The sequence below is a fragment of the Struthio camelus genome, chromosome 19 (genome assembly GCF_040807025.1).
Source record: "Struthio camelus isolate bStrCam1 chromosome 19, bStrCam1.hap1, whole genome shotgun sequence".
Classification (NCBI taxonomy): domain Eukaryota; kingdom Metazoa; phylum Chordata; class Aves; order Struthioniformes; family Struthionidae; genus Struthio; species Struthio camelus.
Window position 1 is genome coordinate 1,001,598 of NC_090960.1, and position 27,672 is coordinate 1,029,269.

At 49.0% G+C, this 27,672-nt stretch overlaps 3 protein-coding genes across 5 annotated transcripts in view; 2 read left to right on the forward strand and 1 right to left on the reverse strand.

Moving 5' to 3' along the window:
• Positions 1–15,163, reverse strand: part of TBC1D16 (TBC1 domain family member 16) — a 49,623-nt gene extending 34,460 nt beyond the window's left edge. The window contains exon 1 of the mRNA XM_068913659.1: positions 15,036–15,163. The gene's annotated coding sequence lies outside the window, so the exon portion shown is untranslated. The remainder of the gene's footprint in view (positions 1–15,035) is intronic.
• CCDC40 (coiled-coil domain 40 molecular ruler complex subunit) lies at positions 30–15,511 on the forward strand. Of its 3 annotated transcripts, XM_068913648.1 has the most exons (20): positions 30–159; positions 348–458; positions 1,178–1,309; positions 1,742–1,913; positions 2,295–2,485; positions 3,005–3,088; positions 3,174–3,393; positions 4,270–4,427; positions 5,264–5,386; positions 6,398–6,519; positions 7,264–7,507; positions 7,616–7,798; positions 9,130–9,375; positions 10,152–10,365; positions 10,902–11,071; positions 11,419–11,510; positions 12,211–12,331; positions 13,017–13,205; positions 14,028–14,186; positions 15,126–15,511. In XM_068913648.1, the coding sequence occupies exons 1-20, from the start codon at positions 148–150 to the stop codon at positions 15,369–15,371; spliced, it is 3,189 nt and encodes a 1,062-aa protein (XP_068769749.1). In that variant the 5' UTR covers positions 30–147; the 3' UTR covers positions 15,372–15,511. The 3 variants fall into 3 exon arrangements, 2 of the variants coding, with proteins under 2 accessions (XP_068769749.1, XP_068769750.1); XR_011135491.1 differs by lacking the exon at positions 15,126–15,511 and having other exon boundaries at positions 13,017–13,271; positions 14,028–14,156; XM_068913649.1 differs by lacking the exon at positions 14,028–14,186.
• GAA (alpha glucosidase) lies at positions 15,425–26,100 on the forward strand. The gene is given in 21 exon segments (XM_068914191.1): positions 15,425–15,428; positions 15,578–15,686; positions 15,688–16,054; positions 16,126–16,271; positions 16,843–17,008; positions 17,500–17,596; positions 17,686–17,805; positions 18,185–18,303; positions 18,508–18,639; positions 19,410–19,520; positions 19,758–19,871; positions 20,009–20,093; positions 20,620–20,737; positions 21,561–21,694; positions 22,139–22,290; positions 22,774–22,922; positions 23,142–23,283; positions 23,586–23,684; positions 23,936–24,100; positions 24,981–25,133; positions 25,724–26,100. Coding segments are annotated over 21 exon segments (2,742 nt in total). The 3' UTR covers positions 25,784–26,100.
• The last annotated feature ends 1,572 nt before the right edge of the window (positions 26,101–27,672 follow it).

The following is a 27,672-nucleotide window of genomic DNA, read 5'->3' on the forward strand; positions in this document are numbered from 1 at the left end:
CGCCGCGCTGGGACGGTGCCCCCCCCCCGCCGCGGGCTGCGGTGGTGCGGTCCTCTCCTCCCCCTCCCCCCCGCCGCGGGCTGAGGTGGTACCGCCCGCAGCCCCCCACGTGACCAGGTGTTGACAGCGTTGCCTGGCAACGGGAAGATGGCGCAGCGGGTGAGTGCCGGCCGCCGCGGGCTCCGCGCCGGGCCCGGCCCGGGCCTCCCTCTCCGCCGGCTGCTCCTGCTGCCGCTTCCCGCAGGGGGGCCGCGGTCCCCGGAGGGGGGACCCCGAGCCGCTCCGGGCGCGGCCTGCGCGCCTCGCGCGGGGAGCCATCCCTCTCCTGCGGTATGCTCTGATTGCAGAGGGAGAGCCGCCCCGAGGAGGCCCCTGACGGTGCAGCAGAGGGGTCGCGGTTGGAAGGCAGCTCTGACGAGCGGGATGTCGTCGAAGGCCCATCGCGTTTTACTGTGGAGGTGACTTTCTTTAAAATGTCCCTAGGGCAACGCGTTCCAGCACGGTCATTACAAATCAATGTCCTGGTGGAAGCAGTTTAAACTGAAGAAACAAAACAAGCAAGCAACTATTGCAGTCTTATGCTGAGTATAAAAAAAGGAGGCCACTAGAAAGTGAACTTAGTTACAGTCCAAGTTCTCAGCAGACTCTTGTAGGGTGTCTTTTTCACTCAGCTCTTACATAGCACGTTTCTGATGTAGATGTTTTAAGAAGGAAGTTATTCCCATTTTATAGATGCACATACTCTGGTTCTTTTCTGATATTTGTTGGGAATAACAGCTTTTCCTCCAAAGACGCATTGGTGCTGTACAATATTTGAGTTTGGCCACTGATGATATGAGATAAAAGAGTGTGTCTTTAAAAAGAAAGGTAGGAGAAAATACTTTGGTTGCATGGAGTGCCAGCTGTAAGACTTTCTGTAATAAACCCCTAAGGGCGTTTGAAAAAAAATCTTAGAATCACGTGAAATTACAAGTGGTGCGTAGAATTCTTGTCAGGACCTTTACTATTGTAAATGTTAGCTGGGGCACCTTTTTGCAAATGAGGTCATAATAAATTTACTTTGTGCGTTGTGACAAAAAGTAATTGTTACAATACTGTAGCAATAACATTAAATAGAGTACACAACCCGTTATAATGCTATCTATTTGTTCTGCTTTTTGCCTTTATTGTATGCTAGACAATAGAGCCAGAGAACGGGAATGACAGTGAAGAAGAAGAGACTGTTCCTCTGAAGGACCAAGAAGAGACATTTCTCCCAGCAGAAAGAGTCACCTTTGGGGCTGCAGAGCTGTCCATTGCTTCTGCAGAAGTGAGATGCTCTAATTATATACGTGTATATATATATATGTATATATATATATATAAAATCTTATTCACAAAATCCACGACCAGTATTTATAACTTTAAGTTCTCCTGTTGCAGAAGCAGTTTTATTGCTGCAAACACAAAAATGGTCTCAGTTGGAATAGAGAGAAGCTAATTGGTTAAGCAAGAAGTATACAAGAGCTCTGACAAAATTGGAGAGGTTCCTCTGTTAACCTATATCTTTCTAAGGTTTCTCTCATCAGGAATTACACAGCCTTGCTGGTATGTCTGTGGGGTCATTTTAGAACAAGGCTGACACTTGCTGATTCTTTGTCTATATCATTCCTGTCTCATGGTGACAAAAACGAGCAGAGTTTTACAGGACAAATAAAGTCAGAGTGAAGAGCTGTTTCATACGATGGATTTCATGTTTCAGGAAAAATCTGCTAAGCCTTTCTCAGACAAAGTTGAAGTTGACAGTCACCCTCCTGAATTGGGTGACATGCAGCAGCCAATAATAGACAGAGGAAACTCTTCCCGTACATCTGCTGGACCACTCATGCAGACACCTGCATTGTCAGTGCAGATGGACAGCCACACAGAATCAGGTATCAGTCAATTCCTTATTAACAGTACAATACTTGATACCACCTATCAAAGAAAGTATCTAGTTTTCTCCATTTCTGATCATTGTGAATCCAGTGGAGGCATATTACTATAAAATCTAAGCCTTACCATTGACCTCTGGAAGTGCTCAAAGCCAACCTTTAAATTCCTTACATTATAACTTTCCTCCTCATTGTTATGGTCACTGCATTTTTATGACTGATTTACTGAATGCTACTAACATTGTGAGACAATCTAAGTTGCCAAGGAAAGGAGGCTTTGTTGTGTATTTCCTTCCAGCAGGACATCTGCTAATCTTGGCACATCCTCTAATACATAGAATTTCCTTTCTATGACATCTCCCTTTTGGTTTTGGAGTGCAGATGACATTGGAGAACCCATTTCTCTCTATTCGGAGGCTGCCTTTGAGGAATCCAGTCAGCGTGCTAGTGAGCATGGTGGTCGAACATGGCAACAGGAATACCAACAGCGTGGAGCTGAGGAAATGGAAATAAGTGGAAGAAGCAAGGAAACAGCGGAAGAAACACAGCTGGTTGTCTTGGATCCAGAACATGTGAGAAGAGTCCCCAAACCTTGCCATTCCTTTTTGCCATCTTGTCATTTTTAATGGTAGCCACACAAAACCTGGGAGACAAATTATAAGCAGAGTCTTACCTGTAGGTTAAAAATAGCTTTTACAAAAGTACTCGCTCCTGAATAATGTGTCTACTCCCTCAGTATTAACCTCAGAGTTGCAGGTTGAGAAGTGAGGAACATAGCGGGCAAATCTGATAAGCTTTAGTCTTCTTGAAAGAGAAGTACTTGCAACAATGGTAGGTGGATGGATTCGCATATGTAGCTCTTCTGATATATTTATAACTTGCAAGCATTCTCAATATTCATTTTCTGCTGTAAATAAATACACACGACATAACTTTTCTCACTTGCTAGACTGATTATAGCTAAAATAGGAATCCAAGTCTTCACGGGAGAAAATACAATGTTTTATTTGATAGCAGGAGTAGTATTAAGGTTACTTCATAATTTATTTACATGAGTATGTTATAACTATCAACATCATTCTTCTTTATAGCCTCTAATGAGAAGATTCCAGGCTGCCCTGAAGAATTACCTTACCAAGCAGATGGAAAAAGTGAACCTGGATCTTCAGGAGCTGGTAGAGCACTCTTTCTTTGACTTCCACAGCATCTCATCCCTGTCCAAGCTGCGGTGAGATAACTGATTTCCTCTCGTGTTTGCAGAGGACAGCCACAAAGAAGAGCAAAGTACAGAGAGAAGAGCTTGGAGTGATTCTTTATGGAGTCCAGCAGCAGCTGGCCCACCTACAGATGGAACTGGAGAAGAGCCGTGACCGCCATTCTCAAATAGCCACAGTGCGTCAGCAGCTAGAAGAGGAAGTGGAGGGCCTCAGGCTTACTTACAAGAAAACACGTCAGAACACAGATGACGAACGCAAGAAAGGTGACTGAAGCAGTCTGGGTAATTTCCTGACTCTAGTCCCATGTAGATGAATGGATTTGAATATGTCAGGCATTGGATTGAAGAATACAGTAAAATCTGTCAGGAGTGACACACAATTAGTGTGCGCTAATTAAAGAGTTTCATGGAGGTGCCTGGTTGCCATGTTATTTCTACTGTTTCTAAGACCACATTGCTACTCTGTTCCTCTAAGAAGGTCTTTTGGACTAAGACGGTTCCTGGCAGGTAGGCTGTTCTGTGGCTTGGCAGTCAGCAGAGTTGACTTCCCATTACTCTGTTATGTTTGCCTGTGGTCTCTGTAAGGGCATATTGAGGTTACAAAGATTGTAGGTTGTTAACTAAAGGGGAGCCAGGAGGATCACATCATCCATGTGGCAGCCTGTTCCAGTTAGAGAAATGAACTTAACTCAGTCTTTCTGTGGTGCAGGTATTTAGATAGGCAACAGGAAAACAGTTCTAATGGCGAGGATAGTTAAACATTAAAATAGATTGCATGAAGAGTTTTTACAGGTTATTTAAAAAAATAAATAGAGAAGCCTTATTATCTAATGGTCTGAGAAAGACAGTTCTGTTTTGGAGCAGAGGAAAGGGTTTGTGGGCTCCTGAGGCCCTTCCTTTGATTTCCTGGGATTCTGAGTAGTGGGAATCAAGGAATCATTTACCATGATTTTTAGCTTTGCTTATGGAGCTGTATCGCAAAGCTGATGTCAATTCTTACTTTAGGGAGGACCATCTGATTTACCTGGTGTTTGTGGGGGTTTTACTTTGTGTACTACTTTATTTTCTTCCTTCATCTCTTTTAAAGTGTGTCCTACAAAAACACTTTTCTATAAATATCTTTTCCTCCTGCCTCCCTAGTTTCTGCAATGCAGACCCAGGTGGAAAACCTGGCCTTAAATCTCTTCTACATGCAGAATATGGACCAGGATATGCATCATAATATTTTGCTGATGAAACAGTCAACAAAAAAGGCTGAAGCAGAGAAGGTCCAGGCCGAGATGGAAAAGAAAAAACAGGTATCAAGTGAAAATGTGTTTGACAAAAAAAGCTGAGGCCTGGAGGAGAAGCTGCTCTGTCAGAAGGAAAGCCATAGTGACTGACTCAAGGAAGATGCGTGGGGATTTTTTCCCAAATAATTGAAACAACTGGATTTTCTAAAATGAGAAAAATATCCACTAGCAAGATATGCTGCACAAAGTTTTTGACAAACCTTAGAATAGTAAATCACTTTTCATGCAAGCAAAGCATGGGTGGGTGGGGGACAGAAAGAGATTTAGGGAAGAAGTATCGTATATTCAAGCCTTGGGAATTATGCTGACTCGTAATTAGTTTCACAATGGTGAATGAATTGAAAAAATGAGCTACGGTCCATCAATGTGTGCTGTAGCTCCCTCTGCTGGCTTCATGGCTTGTTTTTGCAACAGCATAAATATTCTATAATTACTGCTAATACAGAATCATATTCAAACAGTTGCAATAGAGTGGATTTAGATGTTTTTTTTTAACAATGCATTTAAAAACATTAATTATTATGATTCCCAGTTGCCAGAGAGGTAGCATAGTGTAATCTATGCTGATAAAAATGAATGCTACTTCAGATCTGAAATATTAATTTACTAATGTAAATGGAAAAATACAAGCCAGCAAAGAAGGTCACATTCTCTTGAAAACTGTCACTGCTGCATTCAGGACAATCATTCTCCTTTAAATGGAAAAGGTTTAGTAGGAACCAAATGTAATCCAGTTGCTGATTTAATCCTGCTTCTAGCGTATATGATTCTTCTTGTTGCGTATAGTTTTTTAAGATTGAGCTTGTAGTACTCATGCTGGACTCCTCGCTCTGACTCTTTAGGACCTTCTAGTGGACCGCTTAACAAGAAAAGCCTATGAACTACAGGAACAGGTTGCTCTGTTTGAAGCTCAGATTGTGGCCCAGGCAGAGGACACAAAAATAACTCGACAAGCAGTAAACGAGGTAGGAGGTGACTTTATTTTTCACTTCTGGTTAATATTGCACTCTAGAGGGAGTGACCCCTTTGGTTTATGCTCACGTGGTATGTACAGTGCCATGTCATTTCCAGCGTCCTATAGTTCTTTCCTGTTTGCAGGAATGGAGGGGTTTGTTTTGTTTCCCTTTGTCCTTAAGAATTGCCTGTAAATCACTTCCTCCCCCACTTTTCAGCGTTTTGTCTTGGAGACCTATCACTTTTCTGTGCTCTAGTGTGACAATAAGCCAGACACGTATGGTTGGACAGATATTGTGAGTTAGCAGAAGAGAACTCTGCCTCCTCTCCAGCTTCTAGCTAACATAATTTTTGGCATATTATCAACTTTCTTTCTGTGCATCATTGGATCATTATAACCAGTATCACACAGAAATGATATTTAGCTTGACATAGAACTACCATAGCATAAATAATATTGTCATAACTCTATTATCATGCTGTCCTAGATGCACTAAGCCAATCATGATTTAAATTTGCACAGTCTTCCGTGTTTTATATCAGTAACTTGGTATTTTGGGTGATGCTTTTTGGCAAAAGATAGCAATATGAGTTGCTACCAAGGACCAGAGACAGGGTTTGGCTTGTTTGTTTGTTTTTCTTTCCTTCTTTCTCTCCTCCCTCCTCTCTGATTTTAACCAGAAATACCATCTGAAAATACCCTGTTTACTGTTGTTTTTGGAACTTTCGTTTGTAGCTTTAACATGGCAAAAAAATGCAATGATATAAATTATGCCATCAAACACTTTGAAGTTCTTAGTGGGGACGAGTAGTATGATTTATGCCAATGTGTGTAGAAGAATAAGAATTAAACAAAAAACTAAAGAAAGAGCAGAAAAGCTTGAGAATGGAAAGCTGGTTTAGCTGAAGCTGTTCCTACCCAGCATATTATAAACAGAAAAAAGTATGCCATTGTTTCTCATTTTTTCTGGTTTCTTAGTCCAGTACAGATTCGGTCTATCTACAAATTCTCTCCTCCCCAGGCTAGTATGGAGGTACAGGCTATTAACATGGAGAAGAAGCGGTTGATGAACCACTGGAATAGTAGTTTGGCTGGAATGAGGCAAAGAGATGAGGCCTATGCTGCCATGCAGGACTTGCTGAGGTACAGTATCTGAGAGCAGTCCAAGGAAAGACCTCAGGTAATTTGGATGGGAGAGATTCTAAGAGGGGCAATATGTCCTCTATCAAGCTTATTACTGTATATGTAGAATATGTCAGACAGAATAAGTCTGCTGCTCTGAAGCACATAGCAGGTTAAGGGGAAAGGAGCATGGTTCTTTGTTACTTTTTTTTCTTCACTCACAACACAACCCTCCCTCAGAAATCTGATTTTTTTTTTTTTTGAAAGCTACCTAGGGTTATTCTGCACGTATTTTATTCTTTCACAAAGTTCCTTCTACCTCGGCAACATCTCTCAGTCCAAAAAGCAAGCCACCAAGAAGGTTTTATTTATCACTTTCAGTTAGGGTTTTGTGATTCCTTCAGAAATCTTCAGGAAAACCTTACTAAAGGGAATGTTTATTTGGTCTGGAGTCTTAAAACTTAGACTGAGTCTATAAGAACAAAGTATGTTTTTATATGGTGACATCCCGGGCCAAACAGGAAAGGGTAAGGTGAAAACAAAAGAAGAAATTAGTTTTCCTACATACATTTCCTTTTACGTCTTAGCCTCTCCATCTATCTTCTGATAACTTTGCACTGTCACAGTAGACTGATCTTTATTAAAGATCTTCCTCTTCATTTATTTGCTTCTGCAACAGCATATTTGAAAAGAGGAATTTGTATGTGACTGTTCAGCACATGAATCAATCTGTGTGATGATTTTCCATCCTCTTTGCCTCTTCAGCAAGTACAGAGGTGAGCTCAGTACCCTAGAAACAGAGATCCATGGCTGCAGAAAGTCGATCAGGAAGGAGGAGGAGAAGAATGAGATGCTCGCCACCATCCTGAGCCGTTCTCAGAATGATGCTAATATGACGAAGAAAATGATTGCCCAGTGCCTTTCAAGGCAGGAGGCCTTGAAGGTTGAATATAGCACCTATACTCGCATTCTCCATGAGACAGAGCAGGCCCTCAGTAGAACAAAGATGGTAAGAAAAGCCATTTGGAGGGAGAATCCTTTTAAATAGGACATAGCTGTTTAATCCCCGTCCCCAAACAGTGTTAGTGATCCTGTCTCTGTCTTCTCTGCCTCTTAGGATCAAGCTGCTCGTGCGAACGAGTTGCTATCCATCAGTAAGGATATAGAGAAAGGAACTGATGCCAAAGAGCAACTGGAGAATGAGATCATGGCAAAACTTCAGGATCAGATGATGTCCAGCAAAGCAGCAAAGTACTTCTCACAGCTGGCTGAAAAACTTCGTAAGAGAAAAATGGATCTGGTATGGTATCTTTTCCATTTGGGAGGGTCAAGAAAGGAAATAGGCTACAATCACAGCCTAGAGCAGTGTTTCTCAAATGTGTTTTTTCATTGTCCTGATTCTGATTTTCAGCCCTGTAAATGAAAGGCCTTCTAGGTTTGTGACTCCAGTTAATTCTTCCAGTGATCTTACTGCAGGAGGTATATGCAAGTGATAGTTTAGCCAAAAAGTCGTGACAAATATAACATAATATTCTTTCTTTACTTACAAAAAATGGGGCAGCAGGATGAATCCTGAGAGCGTTTACTGTGAAGCATTACAAGTTCTTACTTATTGGAGGAAGATGGTTGATGCGCGATACCTCTATACTCCCCCTTAAACTAACTTATGTCTCTGTACTGCATCACAGAACACAATGTGGGCATACTCTCAGTTTCTAAATAAGGATTCGAATCCAAGGAACAGTCAAAACAAACCCACAGCTCTTTATGGCATGATAAGTTGCTCTCTTCGGGAGTGTATTTCTGGTATAGATGAAAAAATTAGATGATTCAGCATAGTATTTATCATACTGAGTTGTGTGGGCTGGTACTAACACGTCATGCTCACACCTCTCTGTATTTCTGTGGGTAACTTCAGTCTGCACAGGGTTTTGTAAAATAGGTACGTATCTTAAGTGACTGGAAGGCTGCCAGGGTGGCTTTCACTGTGAGAAAGGCCCCCCTTTCCAACAAATATACAAACAAGTAGATCAGCTTCTGCGTTTACTTCTATTAGTATCTGTCTTGCACAGTAGACTATGGTGCAGAGACTATTGACTTTGGAAAGACAAATTATAACCTCTCACAGCGTGGTACAAGTTGTGCAGAAGTAGCAGATGGGGTCTTGAAAGTTGTCTAGTTGCAGTCATACTGCGCTCAAACAGTAAGCATAGCAGCTCTTCATGGCTGGGGAGCTAGCACAGTTGAAATTGGGTCAGGGATGCGTTTGCCAGGTATGGCATAGAAGTTAAAATACGGACGTGTCCTACCACTGTTAGCCAGGTAACTAGACACATTTGGGCAGGGAAGATAATTCCAGAAGTGATGAGCACAGCCTTCTATAGGATTTTGGGATGTTTAGGCTCCTTAATGCTTCTCAACAGCCTTATGGGAGAGGTAAATGTTGTTCTCTACTGCCAATGGATGGAGAAACAAAGGTACAGAGATGGTATGTAGCTTGCTTACAGTTTGTAGCACAGACCTGTCGTAGAATCTAAATCCTCTGATCCTGTCCTTTGTTAACTTGGTATTACAAATCAATGAATTGCTGTTGGTGACAATAATTTGTTTTCTATCTGGTGATATTACTAGGAGCTGCATTTTTCCAAAGTTGAGAATGATACGGCCCAGGTAACTCTGAATGCAACACATGCTAACTGCAGGCTGGCGATTCTCCAGAAAACACTTTCTGAGCTGGACAAGGAAATTAAAAATATCCACGACCTGATCAGCCGTAGTGAAAGCGAGATCACAAAGCGCAATCTCCTGATTGAGAACAAGCAAGGGGTCATCAACCTGTGCAACAAGAGGTTGGAGATGATTCTTTCCCAGCTTGGGGTATGTATTTTACACTTCAGTCCCAAATTTGACTTTATCCTTTGTGGTGACCACAGATGTCCTTGATGAAGGTAACTGTAAGTTTTGGATAGCTCAAAACTTTTTCAGGCATCAGCACTGTGATTTTAAAACTGCACTAAGTAGTGTAAACATTAACAGTTGTCAGGCAGTTCTTAATGCACGTAAAGAGAAGCTAGCAATGGGGAATCATTGTGAAATGAGGGTGTACATAGTGGAGTTTTCTGCTGGGAGTTGTCTACACCTGATGAAAATGTTGAATTACATCCATACTCTGGAAGGAAATAGGATGACATTATAAGATCAGCAAAGATTGACAAAGGGAGGAGGTAAGGGGTGGGGAGTGATTTAAGTTACTGGATAGTTGGCCCCATTCAGATGATACCTAGATCTATCCCTAACACTATGAACAGGAAGAGCTTTATGGATACCTACTTGCAAATGAGTACTACCGCATACACTTTGCAAATTTTCGACTGTCCAGATATATCTATTGTAAATGCTTAGGTGGCCATCTCACCACAGAATCTGAGAACCTTACAGATTTATATTGCATTTATTCCTGTGAGGTCAGGTAGTTCTGTTATTCCCATTCAACTCATGGCAAACTGAGGCAGAGTAGCTAAATGACAAAACAACAATATAGTCAAAGTATTTAAGGGGCATGTTATTGGCTGGACTGGCCTTCTGCAATGATTCTATAAATAAGTGCTCCAGCGGCTTCTGTCTGATTAATTCCAAACCTTAACCCCTTATAGGGGCAAGAGTTGGGACCACTGGAAGTTGAGATCAACAGACTGACCAAGCAGATAGAAGAATGTAATTCTGAGGTGATGACACTGCAGAAGTACTGGCTCAAGCTGCAGAAAGAGCTAGTCAAATTAACCCATGGACGGGAGGAGCAGCTAGCCTCGTTGGACATGTTAAAGAAGCAGATCACAATCATGCAGCAGAAGAAAGTGCGCATTGAAAGTAAGTCATTCCCTAACGTTTCTGTGTAATGTTTATCAATGAATGGAGAAAAAAAGCAGCAAAGGCTTACAGACAGGTAATGTTAGACCCTTCCCCAAAGAATGCCTTCAATATTCCTATATATGTGTGAGCAATAATGCATATGGTCCCAGAAGTATACTCTGGGGCTAAGAGCCAGGAACTTTCTGCCATTTCGCATGTTATTATTCCCTATAACGATCTGATCTTGCTGTCTCTAACTCACACAGTCAAACCCTAAGTGACGATCTCACGTGTTACCCTTCCTAAATAAAGTCTGCAAGTAGTTGGTAGGTAACAGCACTCTCCTCAGCCAAAACCAACTCTCTTTCACAGTAGTCTATTTCAGAAATCTTTATTTGATTTTTGGGCTTATGGAAAGATGTTTTGGCAGGCTACATAGGACACAGCTGGCTCTACATGCAGTGTTGTCTGGTCTAATTGCAATCTGTCACACCTCGGCTGTACTCAGGCCAGCACTCAAGGGAATTTTAAATCTTTCTTCTGTCTACCTGTAGATGAAATTCAGCAGGAAACAAAAGAGCAGAAAGACATTGAACATCACATGAGGAACATGTCGAACGACTTGATAAAGTTAAATACGTTGATCAACAAGAACAGCAACAGCTTTGAGGAGTTGCAATATGCAAACATTATCACAGAGAATGAGTTTGTACGCTCCCTCAAGGTATGGAGGCTTGGCTTTTCATCTCCGGGTCGCAGCCTCCCAGCCTGCAGTCTGACTGGGCTTTCCAGAGTTCTGTGCAGCAGGTGGCCCAGAAGAAAACACCTTTGTGGTGCAAAATAATATGACCCGAGGGAGGTTATATAGTTATGTATAGACAGGGCGTTCAAGTTTGTTTCTTGCTTAAGGACGATGACCCTAATTACACAGTAGAAATGGGTTAGGTATACTGTTTGTATGGGTATAAAGGCTGGCAACTGAAAAGGGTATGAACATTAGAGGCGTACAGCAATTCTGTACATCTTTCTCAATCTGACAATACTGTGTTGGTTTTTGCTTCCCAAATCTAGGCAGCAGAAAAAGAATCCATTCAGATGCAGGAGAAGCACAGTCAATTGACTGAGGAAAAGGAAAGACTCCTGAACAGCTTGGTGGAAGCAGAGTAGGTACCAGAGAGATTCTTGCTTTGTGCCACAGTCTTTGGGTCCATATTACCTTCCTTTTGCAATCACAGCAGCAAATGTGTTTCTGCACTTCTTGGAGAAGTTGAAAGTTAGCAAATTTTTGAAATACAGAAACTGAAGGCTCCTTTAGCAACGTTCTAATTTTTCTAGGCCACAGTAACTGTATTTTGTGGTATTTTCCCTGTCCCTTCCACTCCCAATTAAGCATCTGCAATTTTCTGATTTCTTGTTCTGATTTCTTTTCAGGGCAGCTGGGGCCTCTAGCTGTCTCTGGAACCAGCAAGAGCTGAGAGGATGTTGGCTTTAATGATTCCAGCATGCTTATCTGTGCTGGATGTTGCCAAGATCTGTATGGGAAGGCTGCGCATGGCATCTCCTCTGCCAGTGACTCGGAGCAAATGAGCTGTCCTGGGCAACTAACTGGGGGCTATCAGCCCCCTGTCGGTCTGGGCTTGCTTGTTTTTACACTCACTATGCACTTTCTAAATTGCAGAGCTTCCTGTCTGACTTCACACTGAGGATGTTGCTGCTTTATGACGTGTTTCATATGCACACCTTAGTTTCTGCTGAACCATTCAGCTTTGTGTTCAGATTCTGGAGTGTAGTGCCACCGATGAACAAACAGCACATCTTCCCTATTGTTTACAAAGGCACTCCTCTCCCTTTCTATCATTGAAGGCATCAAATCATGCTGTGGGAGAAAAAGATCCAGCTGGCCAAAGAGATGCGTTCAGCAGTGGATTCTGAGACAGGACAAGGCGAAATTCGAGCCATGAGAACAGAGATTCATAGGATGCGTGTAAGCCATTGGGAAAGAGGACTGAAGAGGAGGAGTAGCATGCAACTTATTCAGCTTCAATGGAATTGCTGAAACATAAGGCAGGAAAAAAAAAAACAGGCTGGAGAAGTAGCTTCTTCAAGGCTGTAGCAGTTTCAGGGAAATCTCATGACCCTGCAGCTAGATTGAATTAAATACGTTCAACATGAATGCACTTTATGCGTTCCTTGTACTAGCTGCATAATAGACTACAGCAAAATTTAGACATACCTAAGAAATAAATTTCTTTGAAATATGTCTATTACCTGATTCTGTGACTCCAATTTATATGCAAAGAAATATTGATTATTAAACACTACACCATCTTAATCACTAGTTAGAAGCCATCTATCTTCTGGCAAAGAAACTCTTCCCTTTCATTCTCAAGATGCTTCTGCTTTTCTGCTTTTGGTATTGCAAATGAGTTCCAATGAAACTTCCTGAAGATTACTTTAGACAAGTTGTTATAGAGTCAGTAACTAATTTAGTCCTCTGCCTTCCAGATCCACGCTGCGCAAACTAGGTTTGGATTTAAAATAAATTTGACTTGCCAAGGCTCATACACCTAGTATATGTTGATGGGATGTGCTATACGGAAGACTTTAATTAGGTACCATTTGTAACCATTTGATATTTTCAGCCTTTTTCTTATATGGACAAATGGCAGGTCCGTTATGGCCAGCTGATGAAGCAGCAGGAGAAAATGATTCGTGATATGGAGGCATCTGTCTCTCGTAGAGAGACCATAGCAATTCGTGGAGAAGGTCAGAACAAAACGGATAAGAAACACATCACCAAGAGTGACTTTCACCGCAAGAAACAGGAGCTGAGAAAGAAGATTAGTGAAACGCAGAAGGTGAGCAAGTAAAGCACAGCTGCAAGAATTCACTTAGCCTGCGTTTGCCTTGTAATTAGGAAAACGGTGAGTTTCTCCATTATCATCATTGCATCATGATCTGCTGTCAGGGTATACGAGGAAGGGTGGTGCTGTATTTTCTTGAGCCAAGATTTCCCCCTGGTGGCATGGAAAGTACTAAGGACACAGCTACACGGAGCTAATTCTTATCATGAGACTCATGTACGCCCCCAGGATCCTATGATATCCCGGATGTAGCTTTCGAAATCCTTTGCTTTCTGTTTAGGACTGAATTGCTAGCCATGTACCTGAATAAATAGCCTCTGTTTCAGGATTAAATAGGACTTTTTGAGCTCCCCCAGACTACTTATTTTCTCAGTTATCCTTCTTAGCCTGAGCCCCTAAGGGAACAAAGTTTATGCATGTGTGTGTTAGCAAGTGTACTTCCCCAGCAATTTAAACCCATTTGGATTGGGACTGCTGTGGTTCTGCCATACACTTCCATGCCTTCCTTTGGGATGGCACAGATTCTTGTGTGACAGTCTGGTGAGCCAGATCAGGGAACTGATCCAGCACAGGGAATGATCAGTTACAAGACACCTGCTCCTCTTCACCTCACTGTAAAGCCAAGTACAGCAATGTACACTTAGCACAGACACACTGGATGTCAATACACAGAACCTGCATGTTTGCAGGTATAGCCTTGCATGCTGAGCACATTCTTTAGAAACTCATTTAAAAAAAAAAAAAAAAAAGGTTATCAGAAGATAGCTGGCTACTGAAGAACAAGAATCTGCCATTTCCTTCTCTTCCAATTACTAGAATGCTCAAGACTGCAACAAAACTATCATGGAGCTGGAGAGCACCCAAGCATCCCTTAGTGCCGCCTGCTTGAAAAAGCAGCAGGAAGTTTGCACACTGCAGGCTGAGTCTGATGGCCTTGATTCAGACATAGAATATCTTCAGGACAAGAAACGATGGGTGAGCATGCTGTTCCCTTGCAGCACGCGAGCAAATAGCACCTTCTACTTGTTTCTGTTGCTGGCTCCCCTAATCTCCATGTCTCATTACCACCCTGAACTGGGCATGCTCAGCACGTAATTTTAGCAACACATTAGACTTTTTCCAAGAACTGCCAATGATTTGAGTATTCAGCCCAAAGCACTGCTGCATAGCTTAATAATAAAGAATATTAATAGATACTTAGATTATATTTAGCCTATAAGTAGTACACAAGAGAACTTCAGGCAAGTTAACACCAGCTGTCTTTGCAGAATTCATGCTTTTCTGTATTAATGATGAACTGACAGCAACTTTATCTGAATGTTTACTTCCCCCCTCGCCCACTCACATTCCTCACACCTTTTTCTTGAGACTCCATGCTTAACATTCAAGGCCCTTGCTCTCTGAAGGTCCCCGAAGCCTGAGCACTTGAACTATTTTGACAGCTCATAACGGCCTTGAATTGATGCCATGTTCACACTCTTAGTGAGGAAGCATTCAGCTGGAAACATCAGCCTGAAGGACATCTTTTATACCTTTGAAAATTTCAAGTTACGGTTCTATTTTGTGAAGGCCAGCTGGCTACTGTGAGGACACTGCAAATTGGAGAGCCAATTCAAGGTCTTGAATGACCTCCTATGAAATTTTAAGTTGGTAAAACTCTGCCCTGGCAAGGTTTGCCTTGTATGCATGATTTATTGAATTCTACAGGTGACTGTATATCTACAACACTCAAACCAGGGATGCTGTTTGGCTGTTGTAATGGGATTTCATGACACTATCCCTCTAAAGAACCCACTCAATTTCAAAATATGATGGTTACAGTACCTCCATGACCTGAAGCATCTTCAGTTTCCTTATAGTTCCTTTCTGCATGCAGTCTACTGCCAAAGCACTTTCCCTTGTCGCTTCTTTTAGAATCTTCTGGAGATTGTGGCCTATCAAACGCGCCAGAAGCACCTGCAGGCAGTGAAGGAGGGGAAATACACTCCACTGTGCCGCACTGAAGAAGCCTGGGGCAAGGAGCACCAGAAATTGCAGGACCGGCTTCACACCATTAGTGTCATAGTCCACCAGATGCAGAAAGAGTATCCTCAGCACCAAAGGGCTCTCCAGTGGCTCAGTCAGCGTTTGGAGTCCAAGCTAGGACCACAGGAAGCATAGCAGAGAGACGGTGGGAACCAGATCTGAATAAAACATCTGTTAGAATTCCTCAAATGAGCGTAACCCAACCCGCCTTGCTCTTCTAGATGTTGCAGGCTTTGTAAGTTTAAAAAAAAAAAAAAAGTATATTTAAACTTATAACGCGCAAATCTTCCTTCCAGACCTACGCGGGGCGGGATTTCTTCCTCTCCTGCCTCCCCTTGCAGCTCGGGCTCCGGGCTCGGCGGCATCACGTGCGCGGCCGGGCCCGCCCCGCCCGCCGCCGCCGCGGCTGCTGGGAGGCGGCGCGGGCCATGGCGGGGCCGCGGGCCCCGGCCGCCGTCTCCGCCGTGCTGCTGGCGCTGGCCGCCGCCGCCGCGGCGCGCAGCCCCGGGGCCGCCCGCTGCGAGGTGCCCCCGGACGAGCGCTTCGACTGCGGCGCCGAGCGGCTGCTGGCGCGGGCGGGCTGCGAGGCGCGGGGCTGCTGCTACGCGCCCGCCGGCCCCGGCCCCCCCGACGGCAGCGGCCCGCCCTGGTGCTTCTTCCCCCGCGGCTACCGCAGCTACCGGGCCGAGAACCTGACGGCCACCGCCCGCGGCTACGCGGCCCTGCTCCGCCGCTGCGCCGCCAGCTTCCTCCCCGGGGACGTGGGCACCCTGCGGCTCGACGTGGCGCTGGAGACCGGCAGCCGGCTGCGCTTCACGGTGCGCCCCGACCCCCCGGCCCCGGCCCCCGGCCCCCCCTGGGCCTGACTGACCCCGCTCTGCCCCGGCAGCTCCGCGACCCGGCCAGCCAGCGCTACGAGGTGCCTCTGGACACGCCGCCGGCGGGGGCCCGCGCTGCCTCCACGCTCTACGGGCTGCAGTTCCACGAGGATCCCTTCGGCCTCGTCGTCTACAGGGAGTCCACGGGGAAGGTCCTGTAAGTGCCCTGCTGCGGCCGGGCCTCCCGACGCCCTGCCCGAGCCTCGGCCCGCTGCCCAAAGCTCTCCTCGCTGCCCTGGTGACAGCACCCCTTCCCGAGGGCCCCCAGTCGGGCGCTTCGTGCGGCGCCGTCTCAGCAACTCCGGTTTGCTCCGGGCTTCCTGTGCCCCCTGCAGCAACGGGCCAGCACGAGCCGCCTACCTCTTGGCTCCTGCGCCCTGGGGAAGCTGCTCCAAAGGGGTTTTGTCTGGAATCGGGGCCTGGCACAGGCCCCAGCAATGCCTGGGTCTGTGTGCTGGGAGCAGGGGCAGCAGTCAGCGGCTGTGAGTTTTTGACTTTGCTCCTACCCAAAACTGCAGTTGAGCGTTGCAGTGCCTCACTGAGAAGAGAAGCAGTACTCCTAGAGCTCAGCTGAAACCTGGTTTTTGTGCCGTGATTAAGGCACCTGGTTATGATCGTTTTTGCTGCTTTCCAGAGCTGCTGGCTCTCCTGCTGAGTGGCTCTTCCCTCCCCGCGATGCTTGGCACGGCCAAGGCTGTTTGCTGGGAGACCCGGTTTCTCTTTGGCAGGTTGAACACGACCGTGGCGCCCCTGTTCTTTGCAGACCAGTTCCTGCAGATCTCCACTTCCTTGCCATCTCATTTCATTACTGGGCTGGGAGAGCATCTGACATCGCTCATCCTTGACACGGCCTGGACCAAAATCACCCTGTGGAATCGGGACATGGCACCCGTGGTATGCAGCGAAGCTGAGGGAAAAAAGGAAATGACTGTATGTGGGGGGAGGGCCCCTGAGTCCCTTCCTGTTTCTTTACTTCCTTTTTGTCCAAGGCTAGGAAAATATGCGTATGTGTTTATTAAGCTTTAGGATCTGTCCCTGCCCAGAGCCAGCAGAGCAGTCAGTCTCAGCCCAGGGCAGGCCTCTGGGACCATTATCCCAAGACCTGGGGTTTGGCACCCTTGGGTTCCATGCTCTGCTGCTCAGGAACTGCCTTTTCCAGTGTGAGGGTACCCGGGCCGATAGTCTGCAGTTTTTGTTTGGGGTAGAGCTCTGCTGATTCAGGCAGCATTTGGACAGGTAAGCCCTAGGTTGGCATCCCAAGCCATCATGGTATTTCTGGCAGTAGACTAGGGACTGGTGTGTGTGTGTTATAGCCAGCAGGCATTAGGTGGGTGCTGTGCTGCTTCTGCTGAGCATCACTGGCATTGCGCTGTGCTGTGCTCCAGCCCCAGGTCAATCTCTACGGCTCCCACCCCTTCTACCTGGTGATGGAGGATGGAGGCTTGGCCCACGGAGTCTTTCTGCTGAACAGCAATGCCATGGGTGAGTCTTGCAAAAGCTCCACTGCTGGGGTGGAGGGATGGCCTGAGTGTTCCTTCTTACCTTGCTGATCTTGTGGTGCTTCCCCTCAGATGTGGTGCTGCAGCCGAGTCCAGCCTTGACTTGGCGAACGACAGGTGGGATTCTGGATTTCTATGTCTTCCTGGGCCCGGACCCCAAGAGCGTCGTGCGGCAGTACCTGGATGTCGTTGGTAGGGGCCTGAACTAGTGGATCCCGTGAGCTGGGAGGGGGCACAAGCATTCCCGGGTCAGCTGCGCCTCAGAGGCCAGCCGTCGTTGGGAGTGAACTGGCAGTACCTGTCCTCTGTGCAGCCCTTCAAGGGTCACTCCTTTCCTTGGCCTGCCAGATGTACTGCCCGTGTCATAACCACAGTCCCCAGGGGTTGCTAGGGAGAAGGCAAATGTTATCCTTCTCTGAGACCCCTCTGCCCCCTTCCTCCTGCTGCAGGAGGGGAGATGCCTTGGCTGCTGTGTCTCTGGGCGGCTGTGGCAGAGAGAGCTGCAGGGCAGGTTCAATGCTTTGCAGTCCCTCTGCTGGTTTTTGCTGACTACCTCCCTCCTGATTTCCAGGATACCCCTTCATGCCCCCATACTGGGGCCTGGGATTCCACCTCTGCCGCTGGGGCTACTCCTCCACTGCTATTACCCGGGAGGTTGTGATCAACATGACAGCAGCCCGATTCCCCTTGGTAGGTCTTGGCTGCTCTCCAGGGAAGCATCTGGAGTCAGGATGAGTAGTCATGGAGCCAGTGAAGCCTCTCTCTGAAATCAGCCACGCAGAGGCTGACTGGAGAGCATCGATGGGGTGGAATTACCTGCTTTGGTTGGTGGGGTATGGCTGTCTGCAGGTAAGGCCCGCTCCTCCTGTAACACAGTAGTCTTGGTCTCCCCAGGACGTGCAGTGGAATGACTTGGATTACATGGATGCCAAGAGAGATTTCACCTTCAACAAGAAAACTTTCAAGGACTATCCGGACATGGTGCGGGACTTTCACCAGAGCGGCCTGAGATACATCATGATTGTGGTGAGTGACACCTCCAGCTTCACCCTACTTCTCCTGCACAGGTGGGCTCTGGCCTGTTGTGTGAAGGGCTGGGAAACCAAAGAGCTGTAACAAGCCAGGATTTGTCTGCGGTCTCTTGATCTGGCTACCCACCAGCCTGCCACATGCTCAAATGAGTAAGTGCTGTCTGAGAACAACAGCAGAACTTCTGCAGTGGATCAAACATGTAGTTCCTGGAGTCCCTGACATCCCAGCCCCTTCCCTCCCTGCTGGCTGGGCTGAAGGTTCTCTTGCCTTCCACTGAATGTCCTTGAGGTGTCTGGGGGAGTTTGGCAATAGCTGCCTTTGGCTTGGTCAGATTCCAGGTCTAAAAGCAGCGTTAGCAGTCACAGACTGGGAACAGGAGGCTGCAGGAAGCAATTTGTGTGTCTGAAGCAGGGAGCGCACTCTCAGTCTGGAAAATCACTGTTACTGCATTTGCATATGAACTGTGCATCACCTGGATCCTCAGCTTTCCCCTGAGGCTCCAACAGGAGTAAAAACCTTAGCAATCTCTTCTTTAACAACCACTGTGCCAGTACGTGCTGCTTCCTCAGGCTTTTTGCCCTTTGTTCACCAAGGGTTTTGCAGAATTTCTTGCAGAAGCTATTGGCTGGATGCTACCCTGTACACTGTGCTGGGAGTCTGGGCAGAGTGCAAATGGGAGCCTTGTACTTCTCTTTCATGTGCTTGGAGTGCAAAGAGCTGTTCCCCATTCTCACGGTTGGAGTCACTACTTTGTGCTGTGTTAGGATCCAGGGATCAGCAGCTCTGGGCCTCCTGGTACCTACAAACCCTATGATGATGGACTGAAGCGAGGGGTTTTCATCCAAAATGCAACTGGACAGCCCCTGATTGGGAAGGTATGTGCTGGGATTTAACAAAACTTGTGGGACTTAAGAGCCCCATGTTCTCCTGGCTCTCTAGCACTGATGAGATGGAGTTGGGAGAGCTGCTGAGCACAGCAGCTCTGAGTGATGGGGGAAAGCACACATGAGACAGCTGTGGTGAAGAAGCAGGCAATTTAGACATAGGCATATGGGATGCAGGGAGGATAGGGTTGGCAGGCCTTGCCCATTGCTGCTTCCTTCCTCTTCCAGGTGTGGCCAGGCCCAACAGCCTTCCCAGACTTCACCAACCCAGAGACACATGAGTGGTGGTACGACATGGTGAAAGAGTTCCACGACCAAGTGCCCTTTGATGGCATGTGGATTGTGAGTGGCTTTTCCCTCTCCTGAGGCTCAGTGGGTGCCAGGAGCCCTGGCAGAGCTGCTGGGTGCACTTCCCTCTCTCGTTCTCTACGCATCTGCTACGTCCTGGTCCAGAAACAAAAAACCTCTTCTTTCTCTAGGACATGAACGAGCCATCAAACTTTGTGGAGGGTTCTCAGGACGGCTGTCCAAGCAACAAACTGGAGGACCCACCCTATGTACCAGGTGAGGAAAGCAGGGACTGGCCCTTTTCTGGGGGAGAAGAGAGCACCAGGAGGAGCAAGGGAGTGAGGCTCTCTGGTGCCAGAACACACAGGGACCCTGGGAGAGGTCAGCCACAAGCCATCTCTCAGTGCTGCCAGGCTTGTGTCTCCTGTAGGTGCAGGCTTTGAACGTGGAAGAGCAGGCAGGGAACCAGAGCTGAGTGTAGTGAATGAACCAAAATGCTGATTCTGGTCCTCTGGGAGGTCTCACTCTTGCACGACTGCTGTGAGTGCTCTCTGCAGATGGAGAGCAGATGCATTAGATGCAATGATTGCAAAAGCAGCCCTTTTCTTAAGGGGTACTGTGCCCTTCCACAGGAGAGTGAGGCAACCTTTGCTTCTGGTACCCCATGAGCCTATGCCAGCCCTGACCTCTGAGGAAGGTGGCTGTGGGCATTGAACCCATCCCAGCAGAGTGGTCTTTGCAGGCCTAGTGCTGGAGTGACAGCTGCCCTGAGCTCACTCTCACAGTCTTCTCTTCTATGCAGGTGTGTTTGGGGGACGCCTTCGAGCAGGAACCATTTGTGCCTCTAGCCAGCAGTACTTGTCATCTCACTACAACCTCCACAGTCTGTATGGGCTAACAGAGGCCATTGCTTCCCACAAGTAAGTCTGAAACTCTTGCTGCAGCTCCTTCGGGGAGTGTCCCCTCCTATGGGAGCCTGGCTCATCCAGTCCCAGTAGCCTCAAGGAGCTGACACCCCTCTGCTCATCCTGACCATTTAGGAGAGCAGGGGATGCTGAACACGTCTCCCTGCACTACTGGGTGGGCAGTTTAGGCACAGGGAAAAGGGTTCAAAGAATAGGTGAAGGTTTGAGTTTTATAACATGGTAGGTTTTTCCCTTCTGCCAAGTTCCCAGGCCTGAGAGGTGGACAGAAGCATCCCCATGTGCCCTGGGACTGGTGCAGGCTGAATGGCCAGTGCTAGAAGGGGAGCATTGTGCCTTGGTGCCTCACGCTGCCCATTCCCAGACACTGTTGCTCCCCCTTGACTGATGCTCCTTCAGGCCTGGAGGAAAACTCTCTCTCATGTGTGGGGTAAAAGTGCAGGCGTGGGCTTTCCTGTCATGGAAGGAAGGTGTGGCCGGCTTGTGCTGTTTGTGGGATCCACTGGCCACGGGCTGCTCTCTGCCTTCTTGGAGCTCTGCTGACTCAAGATGAGGTCCAGAAAGACACGTGGGGAGCTCAGCTCAGCTCCCCAGGCTGAATGGCCAGCAGTGGCAACTCCCATCTCCTAGGCTGGAGGTTCATGTATATGGCTCTGCCCCAGCATCATTTACCCCACATATGAGATAGCAGTGGGTGTCTGCTTTGGTTCACGTCAGCTTAGCACCATTGCCAGGAGTCACTGGCGCAGGGTGGCACACAGGGCGCTGGCTGCAGTCCGGGGACTTCTCCTGGCCAGACTGACCCGAATCATCCCCTCAGTGCACTGGTGAGAATCCGGGGAAAGCGCCCCTTCGTGATCTCGCGATCCACATTTGCTGGTCACGGGCGCTATGCTGGTCACTGGACAGGGGATGTCTGGAGCAACTGGGAGCAGCTGTATTACTCCATACCAGGTAGGTTCCTGGGGCTGCATCCCTCTGCTGTTTTCTCCCTGAGGAGAACTATACCTTCCTAGAAGCTGGGAGACTTCTCCGTGGCTTCTTCACCTCCTCACAGTCTCCCTGGGAGTCAGCTCTAGGTCCAGCAACCCTCACAGCCTGCGATGTCATGGGATGAGGTCTGTTCCCACCTGCTTTCCATGGGCCTGACCCCTTGCAGGGACTCCTGCTGGGGGAGATAACCCCTTCTGCTTTTTCAAATCTGCCAGCATTGCCAGTGTCCTTGCCACGTCCCTGAGCTCTGTGCTGTGGTATCCGTGTACTCCAGCTTCCTGGGGAGGGAGCTCCTGCCAGAGATGGAGCCTGGCCCTGTATGCTGACGGGCTCTGGGGTGTGGCAGCGTGTTTCCGTGCCCCAGACACTGCAAGAGCCCTGATTCTGTCTGTGTCCCCTCTGCAGAGGTGCTGCTCTTCAATCTCTTTGGGGTGCCATTGGTTGGGGCAGACATCTGTGGTTTTGTAAGTGACACGACTGAGGAGCTGTGCGTGCGCTGGACCCAGCTGGGTGCCTTCTACCCCTTCATGAGGAATCACAATGATCACAGCAACCGGGTGAGCATGGGCAGGCGTCTGTCACTGGGCAGGGAGTGCTCACCTTGCCAAGGAGGGTTTCAGCCAGCCAAGTCCTTCCTGCTCACGCTGCTTGGAGGCTCTTGTGGAAGGCAGAGGGGCAGTTTGGTGGAAGGGGCAAGAGTCAGTGAATTGGTGATGTGCATGGCTGATGGCCAGCCTGTCTGAATAGCTCCTGGGTCTGTGTCCTGTTCAGTGGCTGGTGTTGGGAGAAGAGCACATGAAAGCAGGCAGGGTTTGACTTGTCAGAGCAGCCCTTGCATGTGATTTGAGTGCTGCAGGGCCATGCTTGCCTGGGGCTGGGCTTGTGCATGCAGCATATGAGCAGAGCTGGGTCTTCCTGGGGCTGTTGCTGCCCTGCTGTGCAGGGCAAGTCCACCTCATGACCCAAAAGGCATGTTTCACCATTCCTCTTGTGTACTGCCTGTACCGTCCAAGTGTTTCACTTCAGCTTCTTCCCTGCAGCCTCAGGAGCCGTATGCCTTCAGCCCAGCCGCCCAGAATGCCATGAGGAAGGCCCTCTACCTCCGCTATGCCCTGTTACCATACCTCTACACCCTCTTCCACAAAGCTCATTCTGCCGGGGAAACAGTGGCGCGGCCTCTCTTTCTTGAGTGAGTGCCCAGTTGGGCCCCTGGCCAGGGGCAGTGGTGGCTGAGCAAGGGGAGCGTCTCTGGGGCAGAATGGGGCAGGGTGGTGTGTCCATGTGTGTGATCTTCTGCAGGCTGTGTGGAGCTGCGGGTCTGTGCAGTGGCTCAGTGGGCGATAAGCGCAGGATCTCTTGCACGGTAATGCCCTGGCATTACAATCCTGCTTTGTGGATCCTTCTCCAGGTTCCCAAAAGACCCCAACACCTGGACTGTGGAGCGCCAACTCATGTGGGGTGCAGGGCTCCTTGTCACACCAGTGCTTGAGGCAGGAAAGACCAAAGTCAGTGGCTACTTCCCAGCAGGAACCTGGTACAGCTTAGCTGGAGTAAGTGCTTCCTTATCCTTCTGCTCCCAGCAGCACTGGGCTGCAAAGGTCTTGGGGAACAGCACTGATGCAGGAGCTCTGGGGCAGCAGCGGTTTCTCTTCTGGGCCATATATACATTCTTCCATCACATCTGTGGCATCAGACCCTGACCAAATTTTCCAAAGTCTGTTGGTTATTTAAATCTTTTACCTCTTGTGGGGCTTCACTCATGGAAATCTGAGAGCTGTGATGCCTGGCTGAGGTCTTTCTCGGACATGCTGTCCCCTAAGATATATTCTTTCCTCTTTCTGTTGCTGTTTAGGACTCGACCATCCACAGCAAAGGCCAGTGGATCCTCTTACCAGCTCCCCTGGACACGATTAACGTGCATGTCCGAGCAGGGCACATCCTGCCTCTGCAGGTGAGTTCCCTCTACTAAAGTGAAGCTCTGGTGACGTTTTGCAATCATGGCTGTCAAAAACCCCAAGAGGGTAGGGCAGAGAGCGCATGAAGCAGTTGCCTGCAAACTGGACGTTACAGAACAAGCTGTGAGCCTTCAGTTCTCAACCAGGGTTGGGGGAAAAGGTGTCCCAACATGCATCGTCAGCTCTCGAAGCGATTATTGCTGTGTGGACTGTGTCTGACCCCCTCCACCCTTGTCCACAACCCCAGGAGCCTGCGTTCAGTACTGTCGAGTCCCGGAAGAAGGGGATGACGTTGATCGTGGCACTGACGACAGACGGGTTTGCCAGGGGTGACCTGTTCTGGGATGATGGAGAGAGCTTACAGACCTTCGAGAACGGGGATTACACACAGATCCTCTTCCTGGCGACGCATGTGAGTGTGGAGAGAGAATCTGGCGGCAGGAGGCTTCTGACAGGATATCTCCTGCTCCGTGCAGGTCCCGGTCCCCCTGGGGCTTGGGTATGCATGGTGGGTGCTGTGCCGTGGTGCAGCAAAGACATTCTGTAGCTGTCACCAAAATTGCTGGGCTGAACTCTGGCCTTGCAGGACATGCAGGGAGCTGCAGTCCCTGTGGGCTGTGATTCTCTTAGTGTGAGTTACAGCACTCTTTGCACCAACACAGCGCAGCTCTGACAGAACAAAAGAGCCCTTGCAGGGCCTGTAACTCCCAAAGAGCCCCCTTAGCAGCAGAAAAATGGTGCGGCTGCTCTCTTCTGATGCCCCAAGGGCTACAGGTCAGAATGGTCACCTTGAAGAGGTGCCATGCAGGAGCGCATGTTGCTCATCCCTGTTGCTCCAATGGCTCTACTAGGTTTTAGTGACTGCAGATCACCTGCCCCATCCCGCTGGCACTATCTGTGCCACGGAGACAGGCAGAACATTGGCCTGGTGCAGCCTGGGCCAGGATGTGTCCACTGGAAGCATGCCACTCTTCCAGGAAGTGCTGAATGCGTATGAGGTGGTCCAGGCCCTCCCTGATCCCAGCCCTGCTCATTCCCTCTGGGAGAGCCAGGCCAGCCCCCATGGCAGCACTGTCCTGGGCTCTGGGGCCAGGCTGCAGGCTCAGGAACGCAGCCGTGCCCGTCGGGGGGACCCACCGTGCTGCAGGCCTGCCGAGGCCGTGCTCCCACCCTGGTTCCTCTCTGCCTCACAGGGAGGCTCAGCAGGGTTTGTGCACAGCCGAGCACAGGAGGGTGCCAGAGGGCTGCACGTAGCCACGGGGCTCAGTAACAGGCTCCTCTCGCCGCTGCAGGGTGCCGTGCTCAGTGAGCTCTTGCGGGCAAACAGCCAGGTGGATGGGCTGCTACTGAAGGCTGTGACTGTGCTGGGGGTCACCAGCCCTCCCCAGCAAGTCCTGGCCAACGGTGCTCTTGTGGATGACTTCTCCTACCGCAGCGACACCCAGGCAAGTGTGTTTGGCCTCATAGCTTCTTCTGAGCCCATGGGAAAGGTGTGACTTCACTGGGCTGCCCGGGGAGGAGTACTGCTAGCCGGCTGCCAGGGCAGGCAGCTGGGAAGGGACCTCAGTGGCACAACCAAGAGATAGAAGGGTTTTGCCCTGGCAACTGGTACTTGAGTCGCTTTGTGTCGAGGAATAAAGGGCTGATCCAGCCCAGCTTCAAAACATTGCCCAGCATGGGCTGAGTCACCTGACCCGGGGCTGGGGCTGCACTGGATTAGGCTGTGCAAGGGGGTGAGGGCTGGTAGATGAAGGACTGAGAGGAAGCGTGCTGATGGGGCCAGAGCACCTGAGCTCTGTGGAGGAGAAGTGACACAGTGCTGCTCCGGGGCTGTCTACCATGGAAAATCCTTCTCGGAGGGGTTTATGAGACCAGCCCAGAGCAGTTACCAGCAGGAAGAGGCTCTGCAGGAGAGGTGCGGAGCTGTGTGGCTGCCCCAGGAAAGCCAGTGGCTAAGGGGTGCAGGTCCCCCAGCAAGCTCAGCTCTGTCCCCCCTGTTTCTCAGTGAGGCTGATTCTTTCCTTTGCCTCCTCAGGTGCTGACTATCCCCGTGTCGCTGCCAATGTGGGAGCAGTTTGCGATCACTTGGTCCTGAGGCTGCCTGCCTGCCTGCCTCTGTATGCAGCACATCTCCACTGTATGCAGCACGGTGGAGTGTTATGATATGGTCGCTCCCTTAGGCTGAATCTGGCCATTTCTTTTTAAAAGCAGAACTGGATCCCTCTTGCCCACAAAGCCTGGCTCTTGTCTTTGTTTCTTGCTAAAATGAGATAGATTTGAAATGCCTGGGCTCTCTACCAGACGTGCATCTGAGGGCTTGCAGAACCCCAGGGGATGGGGAACCCTGATTACTTCCAAATAGGAAAAAAATCCAAGTGCCTGCTGAGACAATAAACCTGTTAATGTGTCAAAGTTGTTAACCTGTCAGAGGACTAAAGGGAATCTCCCAGCTGCGTCTTCAGAACAGATACAGGTGAGAGGCTGAGCCCCTTTTGCACGCTGGACTACGTGTTTAGCGTCTGAGGCAAGCTCAGAGCGTTGCTGGGCATGGGAGGTGAGCCCTGGGGAAACTGCCATTTGGGAGCTGTAGAGCCTTCAGCCACCAGTGCTGGTGAGGGCTCGTGCTTCGATGACCAGGATGCCCTGGGGCGCTCTGTGATGCTTCCTTTGCTTGCTGCATCTCCAGCAAGGGCTAAGGGAACATCTGCACACGGGTGTTTGGGGGGATGGAAGTACTGTGAATAAAGAGTCAGTTGGTCTGTCCCATTGGGCTTGGTTTGCTCTGAGCAGCATTGGGATTCCTGCAGCCTGAGGAGGTGTGATGTTTGTGATGCTCCCTGGTGGAGAGAAGTGTGGGCCTTCCCAGCCCCAAACCATGTATTGGCTGCCCTAAAATTGGTACTACCCTTTGGCCCAGCCCTCTCCTTGGTTGGGACACCACTGGCTCCATGGGATCAAAATCTTATAGGGCTGTCGTGGCCATGCCTTGTCCTGAGCCTGGTTCCCCCATGCCATACGGTCTCTGAGCCTGCCCCAGTGCTGCTCCATCATGACGAGTGGGAGCCAGTTGCTGGGATCCCTAAGGCAGCAAGTGTCATTGCAGGCTGGAAGGAAATACGAGCTGCCCTGAGGTGGGGGAAGATCTCCCGTGCCAGTTCCCTGTCCTGGCTCCAGTGCTGGTGCTGTCCCACTGCTGTGTGTGACAGGCAGGGAATAATCACACCGTTGTGCTGGATCACAGTGAGCTCCGCATCCCCAATGCCATCCAGGCTGAGGGTCTCAGCAATTCTCGTTGGCGCTTGCAGTCTCTAGAAGATAAATGCATTTTTCTCACCAGGGCAGGAGAGTCTCGACTCCAGCCTTTAACCCTGCTAGGGCTGGAGTTTTCCAGGCTGCCAGCTGAGGTGTACGGGGAAAGGAGCAGAGATCTGATCCTCCCCTCGCAACCCTTTCCTCTCCCTGCCTGGGGCACTTCTGGCAGGAGTGCCTATGCCATTTGCAGGCTTCATCAGATTTCCCAAAGCAACGATAAACCTCACTGGATTCTTCTGCTGGCCTCTGCCATGCTGTATCACCGGTTCATGGGTCTGGTGGGGAACGGTGGCTGTGGTACCTCCTCTTCCTGCACGCTAAATCCAGCCCCTTGACAAACCTGCTTTTCCACTGCTTCGCAGCTGCTCCGTCCCTGTAGACTTGCTTGCTGCCCCAGCCTGGGAACATCAGTCTTGCTTCCTCGGCTCATCAGCTGAGACAGGTAGAGGGGCCAGTGGCGCAGCCCTGCCCTTCCTTCCTAGGAAGCTACGAGGACTGAATCCCTGATGGGGCACAGAGATTGCCTGGCTCTGCTCCTGCTCCTAGGGCAGTTCCTGTGGCTGGCTTTGGCCTCCTGCAGGCACCAGCCACTGGGAGCCCTTCAGCGCTCAGGTGAAAGCCCTGTCCTTCCCCAGAGCACTTTGCTGGCATTTGCCCTAGCAAAGCTGGAGG